This window comes from Erythranthe guttata, chromosome 13 (genome assembly GCF_056151865.1).
Source record: "Erythranthe guttata isolate IM_541 chromosome 13, IM_541, whole genome shotgun sequence".
In the NCBI taxonomy this organism is placed as follows: domain Eukaryota; kingdom Viridiplantae; phylum Streptophyta; class Magnoliopsida; order Lamiales; family Phrymaceae; genus Erythranthe; species Erythranthe guttata.
This window is the reverse complement of record NC_142545.1, coordinates 2464054-2485453: the sequence shown is the minus strand read 5'-3', so window position 1 is coordinate 2485453 and position 21400 is coordinate 2464054. Positions and strand designations below refer to the sequence as shown.

Below are 21400 nucleotides of genomic sequence, written 5' to 3'. Positions count from 1 at the left end.
TTTTTTTTGAACTTAAAAAAAAAAAAAAAACTATTTATAGGTATTTTGCGAGGTGGGTATGGGGACGCCAACTTTATAATTTGGGATTTTGATGGGAAGGGGAATTTCCTCGCGGGACGGAGATGTGGATTGCAAAATTCGCCCGATACCCGCCACATTGCCATCCCTATTGGAATACGTATTTGACGTATTATATTAAATATTTATTTTGGCGATTGCTAAGGCAAAGTTGGTCCGATGTTATTTGTTTTAATATTTTAAATTATACTAAGTTTATATTATATTTTATTTATTTATCGTGTTTAGTTGAATCAAATTTAAATTTTGAATTTAACTCCCGTGCATCGCACGGGTGAGATACTAGTTATACTTTTCAAAGACAAAATCCACTCAAATTATATCAAAACCCACTAAAAATTTACCGAAATTAACTAGAAATTAACAAAATCCACTCATATTAACAAAATCCACTACTATTAAGCTCATCAAAAACCACTATAAAATATAGAAAACACTAAAATATTAATGTAATCCACTACGAAAATTAATCTAATCCACTACAAAAAAAAAACATATTTTCAAAGACAAAATCCACTCCAATTATATCGAAATCCATTAAAAACTTACCAAAATCAACTAGAAAGTAATGAAATCCACTACTATTAAGCTCATCAAAAACCACTATAAAATATAGAAAACCACTAAAATATTAACGTAATCCACTACGAAATTAAACTAATTCACTACAAAAAAAAATCTTCTTTTTAAATACAAAATCCACTCCAATTATAATGAAAACCACTAAAAACTTACCGAAATCGACTAGAAATTAAAGAAATCCACTAATGTTAAGAAAATCATTCAATTTGTTTTATACTACTGTTCTAAAATTCTAGTAGAATACCTAGCCGCTAACTAATTTAAAAAACAAATTAATATTTTTTTTTTATTTCTCCAAAATTGCAATTTACTCACACTGAAATGATGCACACACACAATAATACACATAAAAAGTATATTTTATGCAATATATTATTGAATAAATATCATCCATATCCTAGGAAATTCACATCTTATGACCCAATTCAAACAGAATTCATGAACACTGATGACTGAACACAGATCAACCATTCAAGCACAAGTTAAGAAAGAGGGAAATTACCATGATGGTCTCGACGCTTCCAAAACTGCAGTCTCCTCCAATTCATTGACCTCGTCCACTAATATAGGAAAACATTCTGTATGTAGCATACTTCCTCAATGTTAGCACAAACGAAAATTTCCTCCTGATATGCAATATACTAATCTTTTCTCTCTTCTCTGAGAAATTATTTTCCTCTATTCCTTTCTCTTGCATCAAATTTGAACTCATTATTTTAATGCTACTCGTGATTGAAAACAATCTTGGTCACAAGAGAAATAAAGCATTCACAAAATATAAACTTTTATAATAATTTCAAGATCAAGCGATATTTAGCTCGAAAGCACAGAATAATTTAAAGTCTTGCCTGCAATGCCGTTCGTTTTCATCCCCACCAACGGTGTTTGTTTCGACTACTCTTCACCAAAATTAAAGCTTCTCCGATATTCTAAGTTATTACATCATCAGCATATCTAACTCATCTCCACTATCCATGCCCTCTAACCAAAAGCAAGCTTTCAACGTAATTATCAACAAACAACGAATATGGATCCCCGTAGATTCCAGGATCCTTAGTCTCCATCGTCTCTGGATTATAGACAACTAACCCAAGATCACGTATGGTAAGTAAAGCTTCACCACTCTTCCAAAACCAAACAAAATTTGTAATCTCCTCCAACAAATCAATCGTATATAACTTAGTCCAAGATTCTCTCACACAGTACTCCTTCATCATCCACACATTCCACGACACCATATTCGAACCGACAATTCCGAGCGAATCCTCAATCACGAAAATACCCAAGCTCGCAGAAGCATCCTCTGCCAACTCATCTGGCGGCATGACTTCGCCGAATACCTCGTCACCAATATCAAATGCCAAAATCGAACAACGTCGAGGTGCATTTTCATCGAACGGTTTGTAGGCGAGCCAATGCACAACACCATTCACGTAAGCTCGGCAGTGCGTACTTTTAAGAGCCCACAGAGTAATATCAACTCCACCAATCAACCGCCGCCAACTCCTCCGTTTATCGAGGGAAAATATCTCGACCTGCGGCGGAACACTCAAACAACCGACATCGTCGATTTTTCTGACGTAAACCAACCTCACAACCTTGTAAGCATTACTACCAAATCCTCCGAAACCCAGTACAACATGGTGGGATTCAATCGGATTGATAGTGGGGTTGGGTAAAACTATATGATTTCTAACGGATGGGTTCCATATAATAATACTGGGTATCGAAAGATTACTGAAGAACATATCATTCGATAAGCACACAAGCCCATCGCAAGAACCCACTACTCTGGAATACTCGATCGGGAATTCGAATGGAATTTTGATTTCCGAAGAGGAATTGATGCCAAGATGTCCATTTTCAGATGCTTTCAGAAATGAAAACTGATCGAGCTTGCTGTATTTACCGTGGCGCGTGAGGAGGGTTTGATTCTTACTGTTGGTTGAGAGGTGTGATGCGGTGAAGGCGGCGCTGGTGATAATCGACCGCCATGATTTCGAAACGGCGGTGAATCGGATTAGGGTTTTGACTGGCAATTTAACGAGTATTTCGGAGAGGAGATCTGCCGGAAAGTAGTCCGACATTGTTCACTGATGAAATTCTTCTTTCTAGGGTAGAGATTTGGGGAAATTGACAATACACTGTATTTTCATTTTTCTGGGTATTAAAAGAAGGGCAAATTGACCGGCCCTCAGTAGGAGAGTTGGTACCTAGCCTTTACCAATAGGGTAACGGTCTAGGGTTCGAGTCCCCCCTCCCCTACTTCCCCTTGTAATGGACTTGAATTTACTCAAAAAAAAAAAAAAAAGAAGGGCAAATTGCACATGACCCCCTATAAATTTAACATTTCCGCACTTAGTCCCTCTAAATTTCTAAAGGTAAATGCCCCCTTCATTCTCGTTGCACATTGCCCTATAGCAAAATCACGATGGATAATCACAGTTTATGTCCCTAAACTTTACCATTAAACGATTTATGTCCTCAAACATTTCAATCTACGAAATATGTCTTCAAACTTGTCACTTTTGATCACTTTACGTTATGCCGTTAACGTCGGCAGCTAACTTCGACGGAAATAGCACGCGTGGCTCACGTGACGTCTATATGGCCGTTAAATGTGACGTGGAATAATATATTGAATATTAAATGTTGACGTGGCACAAGAATATACTAATTTCCTCTAACTCACTCTCCCAAATCCCAAATCCCAAATCACGTTTCATTCCCATTCCCAAATTTTCCATCCAATCTGCATTCTTGCTCGAACCCATACTAAAATCGAAGTCATAAACCCATAAAAAATCCAAACATTCTCACATTTGAAGAGTTTTTCCTTTCTCAAAGAACAGCAAATTCACGTGCAAACACATGCCTGCAATCGAGAGGAAGAAGGTAAACGCGACTCCTCTTCTGGTTCTGAAAAATCTTAGAGGAAGCTTTAATTATTCTCCCAACTCCGTCTCTAGAACGTTGGGGTCGTGTGATTCTTCGCCTGCTGATGCTTGTGCCCCTTGTGGTCTCGATGAAGCGAGCACAAGGATGGTGAAGATGGCACAAATTCTACCCAACTCAGCAGTTTCAGATGCTGCCCAGAAGGTGTTCGACAAAATGTCTGAACCAATTCCGGAAAAAAAAAACATGTAGCACTTGTCAAAGCTGCATATAATTCTTTTTTCGCCAAGAATAGAGTGCCCAAGAATGGATTCCAGCTCCCCAATTTCCCCAACGAAGTGGAAGAAGACATGATATTTCAACCCGAAGATGAAAGTGAAATCGAGGAAACATTCGGCATTTGTTTATTGGGCTATTTTGCTAGTAAAATACCATGAAAAATGGCCATGGATCCACAGACGATTATGCTATTTTCGAATTTCACCTCAATTGAAGGATTCGAAATGGGATTTTAGGGATTGGATTTACGGGTTCATTGGGGATATGAAGAATTAGGGATTTTAGAATAGAAATAGGGGAGGAGAATGATGTGTCGCTCCACATCACGTTTCGTCGACCAAGTAGGCACTGGGTGTTGTACAACAGACATTTAACGGCCACATAGACATCACGTGAGCCACGCGTGCTATTTCCGTCGCAGGTAGCTGCCGACGTTAACGGCAGAACATAAAGTGATCAAAAGTGGCAAGTTTGAGGACATATTTCGTGGATTGAAATGTTTGAGGACATAAATCGTTTTAGTGGTAAATTTTAGGGACATGAAATGTAATTTTCCATGAATTATTCACTAGATTTGAGTGTCTTTGTTGCACTGCGCCCCTTTAAATGTTATTTTTGTTGCACGCTGCCCCCTTAAAAATATTATTTTTTCAGCACATTACCCTTTTAAAATGTTATTTTTGTTGCACAATGCCTACCAAAAATTGGCTTTTTGGGGCAAAGCGCAACCAAAACAATATTTCGGGGAGGCTTTTGGCAGAATAAAATCTTATTATTGTAAAGAAACAAAAATATCAATAATTAGATCGCCGATAACACCAACCATCCAACCCATTTTTCACCCAATAAAGTCGGTTGTCAATTATTACCCAAGCCACAATGGTCGGGCTAGTAATGATTTTCAATATTCAACAAAATCGATTGGCTTAGTTTGGGTAGGTTGGTTGATAATTGCGCGACCCGACCCATGTCGAGCCCTACCTGTATTGTTCTTATCCAAAAAAAAGAAAAACCCTGAAAGAATTACAGATACTGCCCCTATTAGCTTCTCCGATGTTGTCTATAAAATTGGTTCCAAAATAATTGTTAGTTGTTTAAAACCTTTTTTGAATGACCTAATATTCCCCACTCAAACAACTTTTGTTCACAAGCGAACTATTACGGATAATATTCATGTTGCTTATGAGGTTAACCACTTCATCAAATTCAAATCGAGAGGTCGTGGGAACTTTATGGCGATTAAGTTTAATATCAGCAAAGCTTACGATCAGACTGAGTGGCTTTTTTTTCGAAAAAAATCTTGCCCACTTTGGCCTCCCTCCTAATTTTGTTGAGATTATTTACGTGTCTACCGTCTCTTATTTCTTTTTAATGATTCTCAATTTGGCGCGGGGGTTCTGAAGAGAGGTCTTTGGCAGGGTGACCCCCTCTCACCATCTGCTCCACATAGGCTTCTCTTAGGTCCAAAAGGAAGTAGATAACGGGAATTTTCATGGGATTCGGATAGCTCTATCGGCCCCTATTCACTAGTAGAAAATTTGATTATTACTACGGTTTTGCAAACAACACCGGTAGAAAACACCATAACTTTGAAAAATATTTTGAGCAAATACGTGAGGACATCGGAGCAGGAGATTAATATGGACAAGTCTAATATGGAGTTCAGCCCGTCAAAACGTATCCACCAAATTATTATATTTTCCTAAGATATATTTTACTTATCTAACCATTATGTTATATTTTCTTATTTTTTTGCAGATATGGCTAATTTACATCCCATGTGTTGAGATATAAAATTTGATTTCCGATTATTTATCTTTTTAAAAAAAATCATGTATTTGATCTCAATCGTTTCCTATCATCGTACCGTCGTGAAAAAAACTAATATATTGTCTCCCTTTGCAGGCAAACTGCGTTTCATATATTCTATTGATCTTTCATCATAATATAAAATTTAACCAGCATACATCAAAAAATAAGATGCAAACCTTTTTTTCCATCAGTAAAGAATGCTCTTTCTTCTTCTCAAATATAAGGTCGATAAATTTTCATATGCATGCACCTATTTAGATACATAGACAGTATAATATATTTTCTCCTCTGCCGAATTATTTTCAACAAATTTGAACTCATTTTATCGAGCCTATAAAACGAGAAATAAATCATTGACAAAATGTAGAGGCTCAATACGCAGAAAAATAGAAATGCAAATTGTTGTAATAGTATCAAGATCAAGTGATATCTAACTCAAAACAATAAGAGTCTTGCCTGAAATGCCCTTCGTTTACATCCCCATCAACGGTGTTTAATTTGTTTCGGCTACTATTCACCAAAAAGCTTCTCCCATATTTCTAAGCTATTACATCACCGTATCTAACTCGTCTCCACTAATATGTCCGTCCTCTAAGCAAGAGCAAGCTTTCGACATAATTATACATATAAAGCGAGCTCGGAGTCCCATAGATTCCAAGATCTTTAGTATGCTTAGTCTCTGAATCATAGACGACTAACCTAGAATTCTCTAAGGCCAATAAAGCTTCGCCGCTATTCAAAAAGGCAACTACATTTTCTATCTTTTCAAACAAACGAATGGTATATAACTTAGTCCAAGATTCTCTCACACAGTACTCCTTCATCACCCACACATCACACGACTCGCCAGTTGACTTGACAACTCCGAGTGATTCGTTAATCAAGAAAATACTCAACTTTGCGAAACCTGAACCACCCGCCTCCCATTCTGGCAACACCACTTCACCGAATACCTCATCTCCAACATCAAAGGCCAAAATATAACTACGACGAAAACTATTGTCACCGATCGGTTTTTCCTCGATGAGCCAATGCCAACCCCATTCAAGAAAACTTGACGTAACAGACTTGGATAAGCGCCCAGAGTAAGATCAACTCCACCAATCAACCTCCGCCAACTCCATGTCTTGAGGGAAAATATCTCAACCCGTGTCGTAAAAATACCGGCCGCGTTTCTGCAGTAAACAAACCTCACTACCTTGTGGTGGGTACGACCTGCATCAACTCCGAAACCGAGTACAGAAATGTAGGCGTCTTTCGGATTGATAGTAGGGTCGGGTAAAACTACATGATTTCTAACAGAGGGGTTCCATATAACGCCACGTGATTGCGGAAAAATCATGAAGGATTTATTCGATAAGCACACAAGCCCATCGCAAGAGTCTACTATTCTTAAATAAATGTGTGATTCGTAGTAGGGGAATTCGAGTTTTGAGGGAGAATCGACGGCAAAGGGTCCATCTGCAGTGAATTTAACCAATGAATTTTTTCCTTCCGTGTGGACTAGGGTATGGGTATGGGTATGGTTCTTACCTTTTGAGAGGTGGGAAGCGATGAAGGCGGCGCTGGTGATAATCGACCGCCATGATTTGGAGACGGCGGCGAAGCGGATTAAGGATTTAACCGGCAGTTTTACGAGGATTTCGATCAGGAGGTCTGTTGGTACGTACTTCGACATGGTTTCTGATGAAAGCTCAAAGTTGAAACAATAACAAAACCCTAACGAAGAATTTATTTGTCCCTTTAAATTAAGGGCAAATTGCACTTCGACCCTTCAAAAATTGTCATTTTTGCACTTTTTCTCTTCAAATTAGAAAAAATGAGATTAACCCTCACGAGATATATAACTCGTAGTATTTTTCCCCAAATGTGTATTACCGGACTAATTCTTCTCGTCGGGTTTCAGTACGGGGAGGGGTAATTTAGTCGTTTAACACTAGTAGAAAATTTGCTTATTACTACGAATTTGTTTCCTACGGTGAAAAACCGTAATAAAAGGTACTTTTTACTATGGAACAATTTTGAAGTCGTAGTAAATACTAAGATTTATCGTAGCAAAAAAGTATTTAATACGTCCATTTACCGTAGCAAAACTTTTGTCACGCCCGTATATGCTACGGGGTAAATTCGTAACAAATGCGTAGTAAAAACCTTTTTACTACGAATTTGATACCTTCTGCTACGGTTAATGATCGTAGTAAAAAGACATTTTTCTACTAATATTTAAGGCTATAAATGTCATCTGATCATTTTTTATCACATATTACCGTTGGGGCTCTCTTTTATCTTCCAAATAGAATCACCCAAAAAAAATTGGGTTCTTTTCTTCCAAAATTAATTGAATTGCCGGGCAACAACCAGATGTTCTCCATCGATGGTTCAAACAGTTCCTCAAAGGTAACAGTTTGGTCCATAATTATATCAATTCCTATAATAAAAACCATCATTGCACAATCCTTAAGAAAATCGAAGTTGGGGACAATCTCATTTTTTCTATTTTGTGGGGGGAAAGTGCAAAAATGATATTTTTTGAGGGGGCGAAGTGTAGCCTTTAAATTAATTTAAATTTTATTTAGGTTAAAATTATGGGTGATAATCAGTTCATATGATCCGAGTTTTAGTAGGCTACAATACACGTACAATTGGGCTTCAAGACTATAAATCAAACTCAAATATTATTGGGTTATATATTTTTAGGCTAAAACTCGAATCCTATATTATTTCGAATCACGTGTTTAAATCGTGCTCAAATCAAGCTTATAACTTGCAAAATTTACAAGGACGAAGCGCAAAGGAATTAAAATTGGATGCTGGTCTTGGGAGTATCGGTACAATATTAATATTGTACCAAACAACATAGTGGTATGGCAATCCCAGCCCGAACTAAAACCATACCGCGAAAATATTAAGCACATCACAGTGTTCTCCATTTGTAGCATACTACACCGAAAGAATCACACAACCGAAACATTCCATTGGATAAACTAATCTCTTTTCTACCTAATCAATTAAATCTGAACGGAAAAATTACAGTTTACATCCCTCAAGTTTGCATTGATTTCACATTATTTTTAAAAGAAACACATTTGGTCCCTCTGTTTCAATAATTTAACACTTTTGGTCATTTTCGTCAACTTACCCTTAGATCGTCAGTTAAAGTGTAATCTCTAAATAACAAAAACCCCATTTGACTAATTTCGGTGGGTAGATTAAACTTTCCCGTGATCATGCCTTTCGATTTCATCCCCATCAAAGGTGTTCGGTTTAAGCTAAAAAAAATAAACTTTCTTAAATTGATAATTCTCAATTTTAAGTTATACATTAGCCATTTAATTAACCTGTCGTCCAAGCAAAAGCAAGCTTTCGACATAATTATCAACGTAGAACGACAGCGTAATAGTCCCATAGATTCCAAGATCTTTAACCCGCCTAGTATCTTGATTATAAGACACTAAATCAATCCTATTAGTGTCTAAATCAAGCCTATATAAACCCAATAAAGCTTCACCACACTTCCGAAACCCCATTACTCGAAACGCACCTCGCATCAAATCAACGGTGTACAACCTCGTCCAAGATTCTTCCACGCGGTACTCCTTCATCACCCACACATCACACGTGCACCCGACGTAATTGACCACACCGAGCGATTCCCCAATCACAAAGATGCGCTGAGTCGGTAGTTTACTCACATTTGCCAACTCGCGTGGCAACATTACTTCACCAAATACCTCATTGTCAATGTCAAAGGCCAAAATTGAACTAAGTCGAGCAACATTGTAATCGATCGGTTCTTTTTCCGAGAGCCAATGGACAACCCCATTAAAGAAAACTTGACAGTACATATTCCACTACAACATTTTAGGCTTTTTACGACCCTTTATTTTCTCGACGGTTACAAAACCGTCGTATATAATCATATTCTTGACGGTTTTAAACAAGTTGCCGACGGATAAAAACCATCAAATATAAAGATATTCTCGACGGTTTTCAACTATTAATTTACGAATAAAAATTGTCAGATAAAATTTAATAAAACGTTAATTAATTAAAGAGTAAAAAGCAGCCCCCTAAACTATGGGCTGTTTTGCACTTTGCCCCCCAAACAATTTTTTTTTTGCACGTTTTTACCTAAACTCGTTAATTCGTTGTACGGTGCCCCCTAAACTAAAGTTTCCGGCAATTTCGATCGGAATGTTAAAACACGTGCGTTGCACGTGATATTTGCAGGGATAAATTCGTCCCTTCACTTATATTGTATATATTAATTATGAATTAATCATTAAAAAACAAAAACAAACAAAAAACAAAAACAAAAAACAAAAACAAAAATAAAACAAAAAAGAAAGTATCATATCTTCATCCCGTCGGCCCAACACTCCTCCCAAACCCATCCCCAGCCAGAAAATCTTTCTTCCTCTGCCACCGATTCGTCCGCCTCCATTCCTGCCATTCTCTCTTTCCGTCACCACCTGTTTTCTAGACGTTTTCCTTTACAGGTCCATGGCTGTGAGAAATAGATCGAAATCTTTGGCCCAATTGTTTCGGGGGAGAATGCTTCTCCGATGAAAATTGGGGATTTCGATAATTTTTATGGGCTTGTTTTGATCGTAGTGAAACATTGGGTTTGTCTTTAATGGCTTGATTTTGTAGTTGTTGAAAAGTTTGTCGGCGGGCAACGAGCTTCTCTCCAATTGGCGATTGAAATCGAAGGTGAAATCGCCCGTCGTCGAGTTCTTGCTCAGTGTTCGATGTAATTGGATGAGGCGGCAAAGCTTATTGCTGTTTTGGATGTTCCTGGTTATTCTTCCCTAATACGCCGCCGTGGAAGTGGTGGTATATAAGGCGGAGATACGAGTAGGGATGGAAGAGGCTGTGGTGGGTTTATTCGTTGATTTTTCGACCCATTTTCGCCGTCCGGAAATCCACTCGTTAGCCCTAATAGCTCCTTGGAGATAAATTGTCTTTTGAGATGGGTTTTTTAAATTCTTTTTGAAGAACACTCTTAGCCATTTGCTGCAGAATAATATATTTAGTGTGTGTTTAGGGAAAAATGTCGAGATGATTTATAATTAGTTTTGATTGTTGAAATTTGTTTTGCCTAGAAATTGGTGCACAAATGGCTTTGGAGATGGATTTGAACCAGAGTGAGTTGTGGAAGAAGACCAGTTGGGGAAGATGACCAAAATAGAAAAGATTAGAAAAGAGAATAAAAAGTTAAAGTCAGACAATAATAAAAGTAAAAAGACAAATTTACACCTCCAAATCTCACGTGAATGGCACGTGCGTGAGATTCCGGTGACATTTGCCGGAAAATACCATATTTAGGACACCGTGCAACAAAAAAACAGTTTATGTAAGAACGTGCAAAAACAATTGTTTGGAGGGAAAACTGCTTTTTACTCTTAATTAAAATAACAAATGTACTTATATCCTTGAGAAATCACGCCTTTCAAATTAAACAGTAAACATAATACACAAAAAAAATTAGGGCTTTTTTCAATTCTGTCCACGCCACCGCCGCAACAACCGCCACCGACGGCCAAATCACTGATGTATACGCCGCCGGAGCCATTGTCATTGCTAACTCAATTCTCGCTGCTAATTTGGGAATCACCGGAGTGATGTTGAATTTGTTTTCACCGCCACCGGAACAGATACCGTCGAAGCCACAGACGTATGCACCGCCACCGGTACGGAGACCGCCGAAACAACCAACTTATAAACCGTCGCACCCGTCGCCATTGAGAACTCGATTTCCGCTGCTAATTTGGGAATCACCGGAGTGACGTTGAATTTGTTTCCAAAAATCTAATCCCCTTTCCTTGCTTACGAAGATATTAAAGGTCCAAATTAATTCCTGGTATCTTATTTTTCACATTTGACTGTACAAATTTGTCTGTACTAAATTATTAGTAGTAGCATAAATTCAAAATAGTTGGCACTCCAATTTCACCATTGCCATAGTAAAATCTAGTTGCACCAGAGATCTTTGCTAGATTTAGTTCATTGAGGATAGTTGTAGTTGCTGTTTTATTTTGACTGTACATGTGCTTTTAAATTATGTATCAGAAATTTATTTCTTAGATAGTTGAATCGTGTGATTTCAATAACTAGGAGTTGTTCTTCCCTATCTACATGCAATCAACTTCATTTCTCACTGCCTCTAACTGTGGAACAAGGCCATTTTGATGGTTTTGTGATATGCTAGTACTCAAAGTCTATTTCTAGTATTCTTTCGTCTTCATTTGAAATTTGTGCTAACTTCAGAAAAATGAGTTGTTTCTTGGTTTCAAGGTAACCTAAAGATGGTGGTTGAAGCATTAGAGGTATACTACTTTACCTCTTATATTCTATTCTATATCCATTGTATCATTTTTATTAGGCATTTACGATCTTGTAATCGTTTTCTTTTCATTTGAAAGATTCTGATAATAGTTGTTCATCCCTTTCCATAAGTGGCCAACTTGGAATTCGGAGAAAATATCGTATCATGTTTATATTACTTGCAGCATATTTGTTCGTTTGAGAGTAGTGAAATTGCTTAATTACATTTTCGACCTTCGTATGGATGGTAGAGTTTGGGTTGAGCTTTATGTAATTTGATGAATGTACGTAACTATGTTTAAATTCTCGTGTTGTAATTGTAATATCCTTAGTCTGATCATGGAGAGAATGCCAAGGCAAGTCATTTAGAATGGAATGGGATAATATATATATATATATATATATATATATATATATATATATATATATATATATATATATATATATATATATATATATATATATATATATATATATATATATATATATATATATATATATATATATATATATATTAAATTGGCACAAAGTTTGTGATTTTTTCTTCATTTCTACTTGTAAACAGGCTATGATGGAAAGGAAGCTATGGAAATGAAAGTGACTTTGGAAGTAAATTAAAGGGAGTGGTAAGTTTCATGTCTGTACTCTTGACAGCAGTTCTGTTCAATAAAAATACATTTGACTTAGAAACTTTTTTTCTTGCGGAGTAAGTTGACTGTGTTGCTACTTTCTTGATGCTAGGAAGACTGTATAAATGTTATGTTTAACTTTTTCTTGTTCTTTTTTATCTCTGTCTTTTCCAGAGAGGTCAACTTGCAGGAACATATGCATTTGGAACTTTTTACTATTTCACACTACTAAAATGAGTTTGTTGTGTAATATTTGTTATCAAATTTAGTACTTGGTGGTCATTACTTCATTAGACTGTTATATTAAGAATAAATTGCTTGAATAAATAATTATGTTTTTATGTTCTCGCAGCTGACAGATCTTCTGGCTTTTCTTTAAGGTACCATTTTATATGCGTTGAATTATGAAATACAAGTCTAAATGATAGAATTTACCTGTGAGCTTTCCAATTGTCGAGGTGAGCTGATTAGTTAACTAAATGCAGTTGAAATGAAAGGGACTTTTTTTTTGTGGCAGCTGTGGTTGGTCCATGGAGCAAAACTGGTTGTCTAGGTAATGTTCAATTGCCTCCAGCTATGGTTGTATGTATCATTTACTTTATTTTCAGTTGTTTAAATGACCAATTATTCAAGTTTTATCTTTCTAATCTTATGATTCATTTAATTTGTAGGCTAATGGGCACAAAGTGATGTCTGTCTCGCCACATTATGATGTCTGGCATACTTTTGTCCTTGTTGAGGTTAACTCTTAATCTCCAAGTCGAATTTCTTAATTGCTTATCTTTCAAGATTCTATTAAAATAATGATGATCTTATTAATTACATATTAAAGTCCGAGATAAACTAGAGACCGTTAAGTAGAGAATAAGATCTCGTCAATTTGCTGATATATGTGAATGATTTTGAGTCCAGCTTTATTGAACAAGAACCTTTTTATTTTGCAGGAAATTATAATTTTCCAGAGAAGTAATAAGTTTTTATTGATCAAATGCATCCTATCAAGTTCGAAGTTGGATATTTTTAGCACGTGTTTGGAAGAGGGCATATGGTCGCAAGAGGATATATGTCAAACGAGAAGTCGACGCAATTAATTTTTAGATTTTTTATTCTAATATTTGGAATTATGTAAATTTAACTACAAATGGAAGTTTGGCATTTAGTACTCTGTAAAGAAGAAATCGTGTTTTACAATGTATAATATAATTCATGTTGGACCTTTTAGCATAATTGACTTCATTTAGCATTAAACTACTACATTGTACAATGATGGACAATGAACAGGTATCAGAACTGAAAAATAATTAATAATAATAAAATAAAATAATCCCAAAACTATTCCTGACGGTTTTTAAGCATCATAACAAACTTTTCTTGACGGATTTTTTACATGTAAAAGTATATACGACGCCTCTTTTCTCGACGGTTTCCTGACGGGTTGAAACCGTCGTGTATAATCTTCCTGACGGTTTTTTCACTTTTCTTGACGCTTTTTATCCGTCGTATAAAGCGATAAATGTTGTAGTGTTTTTCGGTACAGATTATGTGGTGTTCTTTAAAGACTTATATTCGACTATCCATTAGGTGTAGGGGTGGTAAACATGCTGAGCTGACTAAGAAAAAGCTTGAACTCGAATTTGAGTTTTTCGAGCTCGAGCTTTTCTGTGTTTATCTCATGATTTATTCGGTGGTCCTTCACAATCCACTATTAATATATGCAGAGCCGGCCCTGGCCCAGGGCGAACAAGCCTCATTTTCTTTAGGGGCCCCACCACCACCAAACTCTCTCCTATCCACGTCACTCTTTATTAAATGCCACATCATTATGAGGTACTGATATTAATCCCCTCAAAATTTTGAAAAGTGCAGGTTACGATAGCAAAACTTCGATGGATTATTGATCGTAAGTGATTATTTTTGTTGCACGTTACCCCTTGAAAACACTATTTTTTTGCTCGTTGCCCCTTAAAATGTTATTTTTGTTGCCCAATACCATCCAAAAAATGATTTTTGGGGCAAAGTGCAACCAAAATAATAGGGCAAACTGCACATCACCCGCTGTATATTTGTAATTTTCGCACTTTACCCCCTCAAACTTTTGAAAAGTGAAAACCCCCCTTCAAAATATTATTCTTGTTGCACATTTCCCCGATAGCAAAATTCCGATGGATTATTCATCAGAATTGAGGATTTTTGTTGCACGTTATCCCTTTAAATATTATTTTTATTGCAAGTTGCTCCTTAAAAACATTCCATTTTTGCACATTACCCCTTTGAAATGTTATTTTTGTTTCACAATGCCCTCCACAAATTGGCTTATGGGGCAAAGTGCAATCAATATAATATTTTGAGGGGGGAAAATCCATCTTTAAATTTTTTTCTTTTGGGGAGAGGGTGTGGAAAACTGCGAAAAACAGAAATTAATTAATAGGGGCAAAGTGCATTTTGTCCGAAAATAATATGCATCCTTTTTTTTAAATTTTAGGATGAAAATTGCAAAAATAAAACATTTATAGGGGTTGAAGCGTATTTTATCCTTTACACAAAGCCAAGTTCAGGGTTATTAATAAAGCCCTAGAAAATTCACTTATAAAAAAATAAAAAATAAACCACACCCAAATCCTCCTTAAGCGTTTCGATCAAACCGACGAGCGAGAACACTTTTCGTTGCTAAACCTCGTCGCCGAAAACGGAGCCCTTTCCGTCAATTCCTCCTCGCATCTCGAATTCCCCGTAAAATCACGTACCGCATGTTCCCCGATAGTCGGCTGCTGCGACGGACTCGTGTGCCTGTTGGAAACTTGCTCCGCACGTTCTTCTCCGGAGCATGTGATATTATGGAACCCATCTATTAGAACTCATCTCGTATTGCCCACCCCCACTATCAACCCGAAAGAATCCCACGTGGTCGGTGGTCGTGCTGGGGTTCGGATCCGCCGCGAATCACGCCCACCATAAGGTTGTGAGGTTGGTTTATAAGCCTAATGATTTTGATGCTGAGGTGTTTTCCGTCAAGACACGGAGTTGGCGGAGGCTGATTGATGGAGTTGGAATTGCTCTGCAAGCTCTTAACACTGGCTACTGTCAGGCTTACTGTCAGGCTTTCTTGAACGGGGTTGTGCATTGGTTAGCACTCAACCCGGTCGATCGTCGTGCTTCGTTTCTGGCATTTGATGTCGGCGACGAGGTGTTCGGCGAAGTAATGTTGCCGGATTGTCTCGCGAGCGAGTGTTCAAATAAGCTATGCATTTTCGTGATGGGGGAATCGCTCGGCGTGGTCAAATATAATGAAGGTTACAAATCGTGGGATGTGTGGGTGATGAAGGAGTACCCTGTGAAAGAATCTTGGACGAAGATGTATACCGTCGAAGTAAGTGCAAGAGTGATTGGGTTTCGGAACAGTGGCGAAGCTTCGCTCGCATTACGTAGTCCTGGGTTGGTCGTCTATAATTTAAAGACTAAGCAGATGCAGAGTGAGGATCTTGGAATCTACGGGTGTGCGATGTTGTTCTATGTTGATAATTACGTCGAAAGCTTGCTCTTGCTTTAGATGATGACGTGTTAGTGGAGATCCAATCGAGGAGAAACCGAATCGAATGGAGATGCGTTTTGGTGAAGAATAGCTTGATGGCATTGGCAGGCAAGTAGTTCTCCGAGTTTTTTGAATGTTTTATTTTCTTAGGCCCAGTTTGGTTGCCAAGATTAGCCATGATTAACTAAATTATTGCACTTAATTTGATGTTTGGTATCCCAATAAATTGCACGGTCGACCCGCCAAAATTATGTAATCATGGCTTATCTTGCCTTATCTTAGCTTATTTTGTCTTCTAATGAGTTTTTTTTTGTTTGACGCTGCAAGCTCCAATAGAATATTTGGGTTTGATTAGATTATTTAATCTTATCTTAACTAATCTTATTTTACCAACCAAACACTGCATTAGGATAAAAATGATTCATTAGTAATACTGTTTATCCCATGGAAAACTTTCGGCTGTGCTATACTTTGAGAAAGTATGCTTGTTTTTATTTATTCTAGTGAGGTACTACTTATTTATTCTTAGTGAGGAGGTACTAGGGGAACTCTGCATTAGTTTTATGGTAAATTACGGCCACCCTTAAAGTAAGGTTAAATTACGAATAAATCCTTATGTTTGGGTAATTATAATTACCCCTCAACTGTGAATCTTCTTACACGTCCACCCTTTCGGTGTCAAATTTAGTGGAATCTTCTAGATTATGTGGAATATTCTCAAGTTTGTACCCATTTTACCCCATTCGAGCTCCACATCTTGAAACAAGATGATCATAGTTTGTAAATATCAGATTGTGATTCAGTACAAACTGCATTTTTGCACAAAATAAGTACAAACTAGAGAACATTCCACAAAATCTAAAACATTATGTGGACGTGTAAGAAGATTCGTAGTTGATAGATGGTTGTAATTACCCAAACAAAAGAGTGAGTTTCGTAATTTGACCTTACCGCAGGGGTGGCCGTAACTTACCCTTAATTTTATCTTGTGAATCTTGTCGGTAAATACATGGATTTCTTTAGCTTTACGTCACTCTACTTTATTGTCGGACTCGTGGAATTGAATTATGTTGCTCAATTTATTAAGGACGAACTAGAAAAATGCAATATTTAAAAATTTAAAAATATTATCTTGTACTGTTGGGTACATATTTAATAAATAACATCTAATTGTTATTGGACCAATTAATCGAATATATTCATATCGATTTAAGAATTCAATACATAAATAATAGTAAATTAATAATATTAAGTATTTAAATTTATTTTAGTTCATTAATTTCTTAAAATATATTTTCATTCATTATTATACAATATATATTACTTTTTTTTCGATAATTTAATTTTAGTTACTTTTCAATTTTTATGATCCAATAATTATTAGATTGTTATGTTTATTATGTTTTAATTTTAAAATATAAAATATTTGATGTTGAGGGGTAAGTGTTACATAGACTATACTTCTTCAGGGGTGGAAAGTGTATTTAGCTAACCCAAAAAACTATTGATATGAGGAAATCAGATAGCCATGGACCAATTTTGATTGGGTTTTGAACTGCGTAAAATCTTTGTTTTATTTCTTGTTAAAAAGTGAAGAGATATATGCATAGTGATCGTTTGCTTGATTGGGAACTCGTGTTAGGCTTTAAAATGAGCATCGGCAGTGTTTAAGTTTATATCGAAACTTGAAGAAAGAGCATTCTTTTATGACAGAAGAAATCGGTGGATGATTTTTATGCACGCACCTTGATGCGGTCGATACACATTTTATACGACTTGTCTTTCGATTTAAAGATATGTCAAATAGGTTGCAAATATTGTCTCTCGTGCTTGCGTTTATTTTTTATATGATGTCTAACATGTGAAAATACATTGGTACTTAAGGGAGACAAAAATATTAGTCTATCTTGTGATATGTTGCATGCAGGGCCGGTTCTGAGGGGAGGTGAAGTAGGCGGTAGCTTAGGGCCCCTGGATTTTTACGAAAATTTGGGGCCCCCAAATATTTTTATATACCCTTTATATATATATATATATATATATATATATATATATATATATATATATATATATATATATTTTAAAACCTCAATTCTAAAATAAATCTAAAAGCAAAGTTTTTTGGCTATTTTTATAATTTTATTAATCTTGGGGCCCCTAAATATTAAATTTATATTATTTTTGTTCGATTTTGATGACCTTCTCGTAATGCAAAACGATAAACCCGACTGTGAAATCATTTAAGTTTCTGCTCCTCCCAAGAATTTGATTCTTCGTTTTCTTCGTTATAATATTGCAAATATTTTAACCTCATTTTGAAGTACATTTCTTTAGATGTCAATTTTTTTCTGGGAAAATTACAGTTTTCATCCTTCATGTTCGCATTGATTTCATAGTTGGTCCCCCATGTTCACAAAAAACACATTTGGTCCCTCATGTTTCAATAATTTAACACTTTCGGTTATTTCGGTCAATTTACCGTTAGTCTGTCAGTTAAGACAGTGGTGGGCACACGCATGATTCCGTTAGTATTAATGGAAACTTGATGGGAATGACTAAAAATGTTGAATTTCTGAAATGTAAGGGACCAAATTTGCTTTTTGTGAACATGAGTGACCAAATATGAAATCGATGCAAAATTGAAGGACGGAAACTGTATTTTTCCTTTTTGTCAAGGTGTCCGGATTGTGGAATTGATATGTAGCATTTTCCTAGGTTGTACGTATAAAATTCTTGGAAACAAATCGATACCCTGCAATGAAAATCACAAAATACATATTTGGGCATGTTAAATGAAAGGCTAGCAAACAAGATTTTTTTGTTTGTGTCGCTAAATGTTTACAAATGCTGCAAAATTTAAGCATCCACGTAGGCAGCTCGATGTTAAGGTTATCAAACATTTTGACACAAAATGAATAAGTAGTATAGTATAAGGGACGAAAGTTATAATTCTCGTAATTCGATTTTGGCATTCGATATTGTTGATGAGGTATTCAGTGAAGTAATGTTGCCAGATGAGTTGGCAAGCGAAGACATAGCGCAGTTGCGCATTCTTGTGATTGGAGAATCGTTTGGCGTGCATGGTCAAACACGATAGAGATGATGCATACGATGTGTGGGTGATGAAGGAGTACTGTGTGAAAGAATCTTGGACTAAGTTATACACCATTGATCACTTGATTGGAAAGATAGAAAACCTATTCGAGTTTTGGAAGAGCGGTGAAGCTTTACTGGAAGTAAAGGGGCATGGGTTAGTTGTCTATAATCCGGAAACTAAGATGCCGAAGGTTCTTGGAATCAACGGGTATGTTTATCATTATGTCGAAAGTTTGCTCTTGTTTAGTGGGCTATCGAGGTGGAATTCATTGGAGTTGCATTTGAGGCATTGCGAAAGTCTAAAACACCGGAGAAGCTTTTTCGGTGAGGAGTACGTAGCTGGAATACATCGTTGATGGAGATGAAATCGAACGCCATGCATGCCATCCAAGATCTTAAATTATTTATGTTTTTTTTAAGAACAAAATGCGCCTCGCCTCTTAGAAATTTCTAGTTTTCGCACTTTCCCCTTACAAATTTAAAAATGGGATTATCCCCTTTCCAAATTTCATTATAGTTGCAATTTTGCGTATTTAGCCTTTACTTTTTGATGCATGCTATGTTTCTCGTAGAATGGAAATGATTTCGATAAAAAAAAGGCTTGATAGAATGTGACGGAGAAGAATGAAGATAAAAAACTGGTAAAAAAGGAGACAAGAGATTAGATTAGTATATACTGTATACCTAGCCGGAAGTAAAACTTTCGACTGTACTATCTAATTCGTTCTTGTCAATGGTCGTTAGGTCGAGCTTGTCACATATGGTTAGACTAGTGCGGTTTACATCTCTAGTATCAAGCTATTATACGGGAGTGTAAATTTACCCAATACACCTATATGGCTGGTTGCGGGTTCATTTATTACCAAAAAGATAAAATAGGTACTACTAGGGAAAATCTGCGTCGAGTTTATGTTATGAATAATATTAGAAAGGGCAAATTCCACTTTCCGTCATTGTACTTTGACTCGGTATCATTTTACCCTCTTCTATTTTTGATTGCATCGATTTGCAAGTTGCACTTGAAAAATTGTCTTAATGTGGACCTTGTTGTTAGTTTTCAGACTCTTGACCTCAATACCGTTTGATCTAAGGTCTGAAAATTGCAAAAAAACGCTACCCCTTTCAGTTTAAATAATTATTATTAAAAATAACATTAAAAAAAAGAAAAAGAATAAAAAAAGAACATAAAAATTCATGACATGGGGAAGGATCACATAGGGCTCAACCGCCAGTTACCCATTTTTTCATTATTTAATATTTTCTTTTTATTATTTTTTTTTTCTGAAACTGGGAGGGGTGGAGTTGTTGCAATTTTCAGACCTTGAATCGAACGGTGTTAAGAACAAATGTCTGAAAACTAACCGTGAGGGCCATATTAAGACAATTTTTCAAGTGCAGAGAGGAAAATCGATGCAATCGAGAATAGAATGGAGAAAAGTGATACCGGACCAAATTCTAAGAGGGGAAAGTGGGATTTGCCCTATTAGGAACTAGGGATGGTAAAAATGCCCGATCCGCTAGCTACCCGTGGGTATCCGACCCATTTAAAACGGTTACTGAAGCCATTAGGGTTTTGATAATGATTTTGGTAAAAGAAATACAAATCGTCACGGTCTTTGTATGATTTTGGTTTTACCTCGTCGATAATGGTATCAGACCAAAAACAAAAAATATATATATATATATATATATATATATATATATATATATATATCCTTATAAACACAGAAGGGTAGGCAATCTAAATGAAAGTTTAGACAATTGCAAATCCATTAAATCAATAACATGTAACAAAATAAAGAATTCTAGTTAAGTAGCTTAACATATTATAACTTTCGTTCAACATACCCAAAATATATTAATTAATATATTCCCTTCAAAGAAACACATTATTCAAAGTACAAATTGCATTACAAATTGTGTTTAGGGGGTTATGGAGGAAATTTAAGGATTCAAAGAGGTAGTATACGAATGAATTAGGGATTCGAAAAAGTGCAAGTTAGGTTCTAATTCAAGATGCAATCAGAAGTTGAACGTTCTCTTGCGTATCATGTGCAAAGCACTTGTTGTTTTCCATCCAAACTAACTAGCCAAATTGACGGACGGACGAAAACAACATCAAATGGCATGTTTAGCGATGAATAATGTTACTCCAACTTGTTTAGGGACAAAA

General features: G+C 36.2%; 4 protein-coding genes and 1 long non-coding RNA gene across 5 annotated transcripts; 2 read left to right on the top strand and 3 right to left on the bottom strand.

Annotated features, from left to right (window-relative positions):
• Positions 1–1389: 1389 nt before the first annotated feature.
• On the bottom strand, positions 1390–2814 carry LOC105972102 (F-box protein At3g07870). The gene has a single exon (XM_012997042.2). It carries the CDS (start codon positions 2745–2747, stop codon positions 1629–1631), a length of 1119 nt encoding a protein of 372 aa, XP_012852496.2. The 5' UTR covers positions 2748–2814; the 3' UTR covers positions 1390–1628.
• A 3213-nt stretch (positions 2815–6027) lies between these two features.
• On the bottom strand, positions 6028–7324 carry LOC105972009 (F-box protein CPR1). Its single transcript, XM_088811867.1, has 2 exons — positions 6837–7324; positions 6028–6699 (listed from the first exon to the last, which is right to left on the bottom strand). Exons 1-2 carry the CDS (start codon positions 7322–7324, stop codon positions 6222–6224), a joined length of 966 nt encoding a protein of 321 aa, XP_088667993.1. The 3' UTR covers positions 6028–6221.
• Positions 7325–8855: 1531 nt separating this feature from the next.
• LOC105972011 (F-box protein CPR1) lies at positions 8856–9491 on the bottom strand. Its single transcript, XM_088811866.1, has 2 exons — positions 8985–9491; positions 8856–8915 (listed from the first exon to the last, which is right to left on the bottom strand). The coding sequence occupies exons 1-2, from the start codon at positions 9489–9491 to the stop codon at positions 8856–8858; spliced, it is 567 nt and encodes a 188-aa protein (XP_088667992.1).
• A 3251-nt stretch (positions 9492–12742) lies between these two features.
• LOC105970453 (uncharacterized) lies at positions 12743–13813 on the top strand. Its single transcript, XR_016029271.1, has 5 exons — positions 12743–12848; positions 12955–12982; positions 13088–13155; positions 13274–13342; positions 13547–13813. It is a non-coding gene; the product is annotated as an uncharacterized LOC105970453 (long non-coding RNA).
• Positions 13814–13868: 55 nt separating this feature from the next.
• On the top strand, positions 13869–16149 carry LOC148765636 (F-box/kelch-repeat protein At3g06240-like). Its single transcript, XM_088811865.1, has 3 exons — positions 13869–13883; positions 14469–14502; positions 15455–16149. The coding sequence occupies exons 1-3, from the start codon at positions 13869–13871 to the stop codon at positions 16147–16149; spliced, it is 744 nt and encodes a 247-aa protein (XP_088667991.1).
• Positions 16150–21400: the final 5251 nt, after the last annotated feature.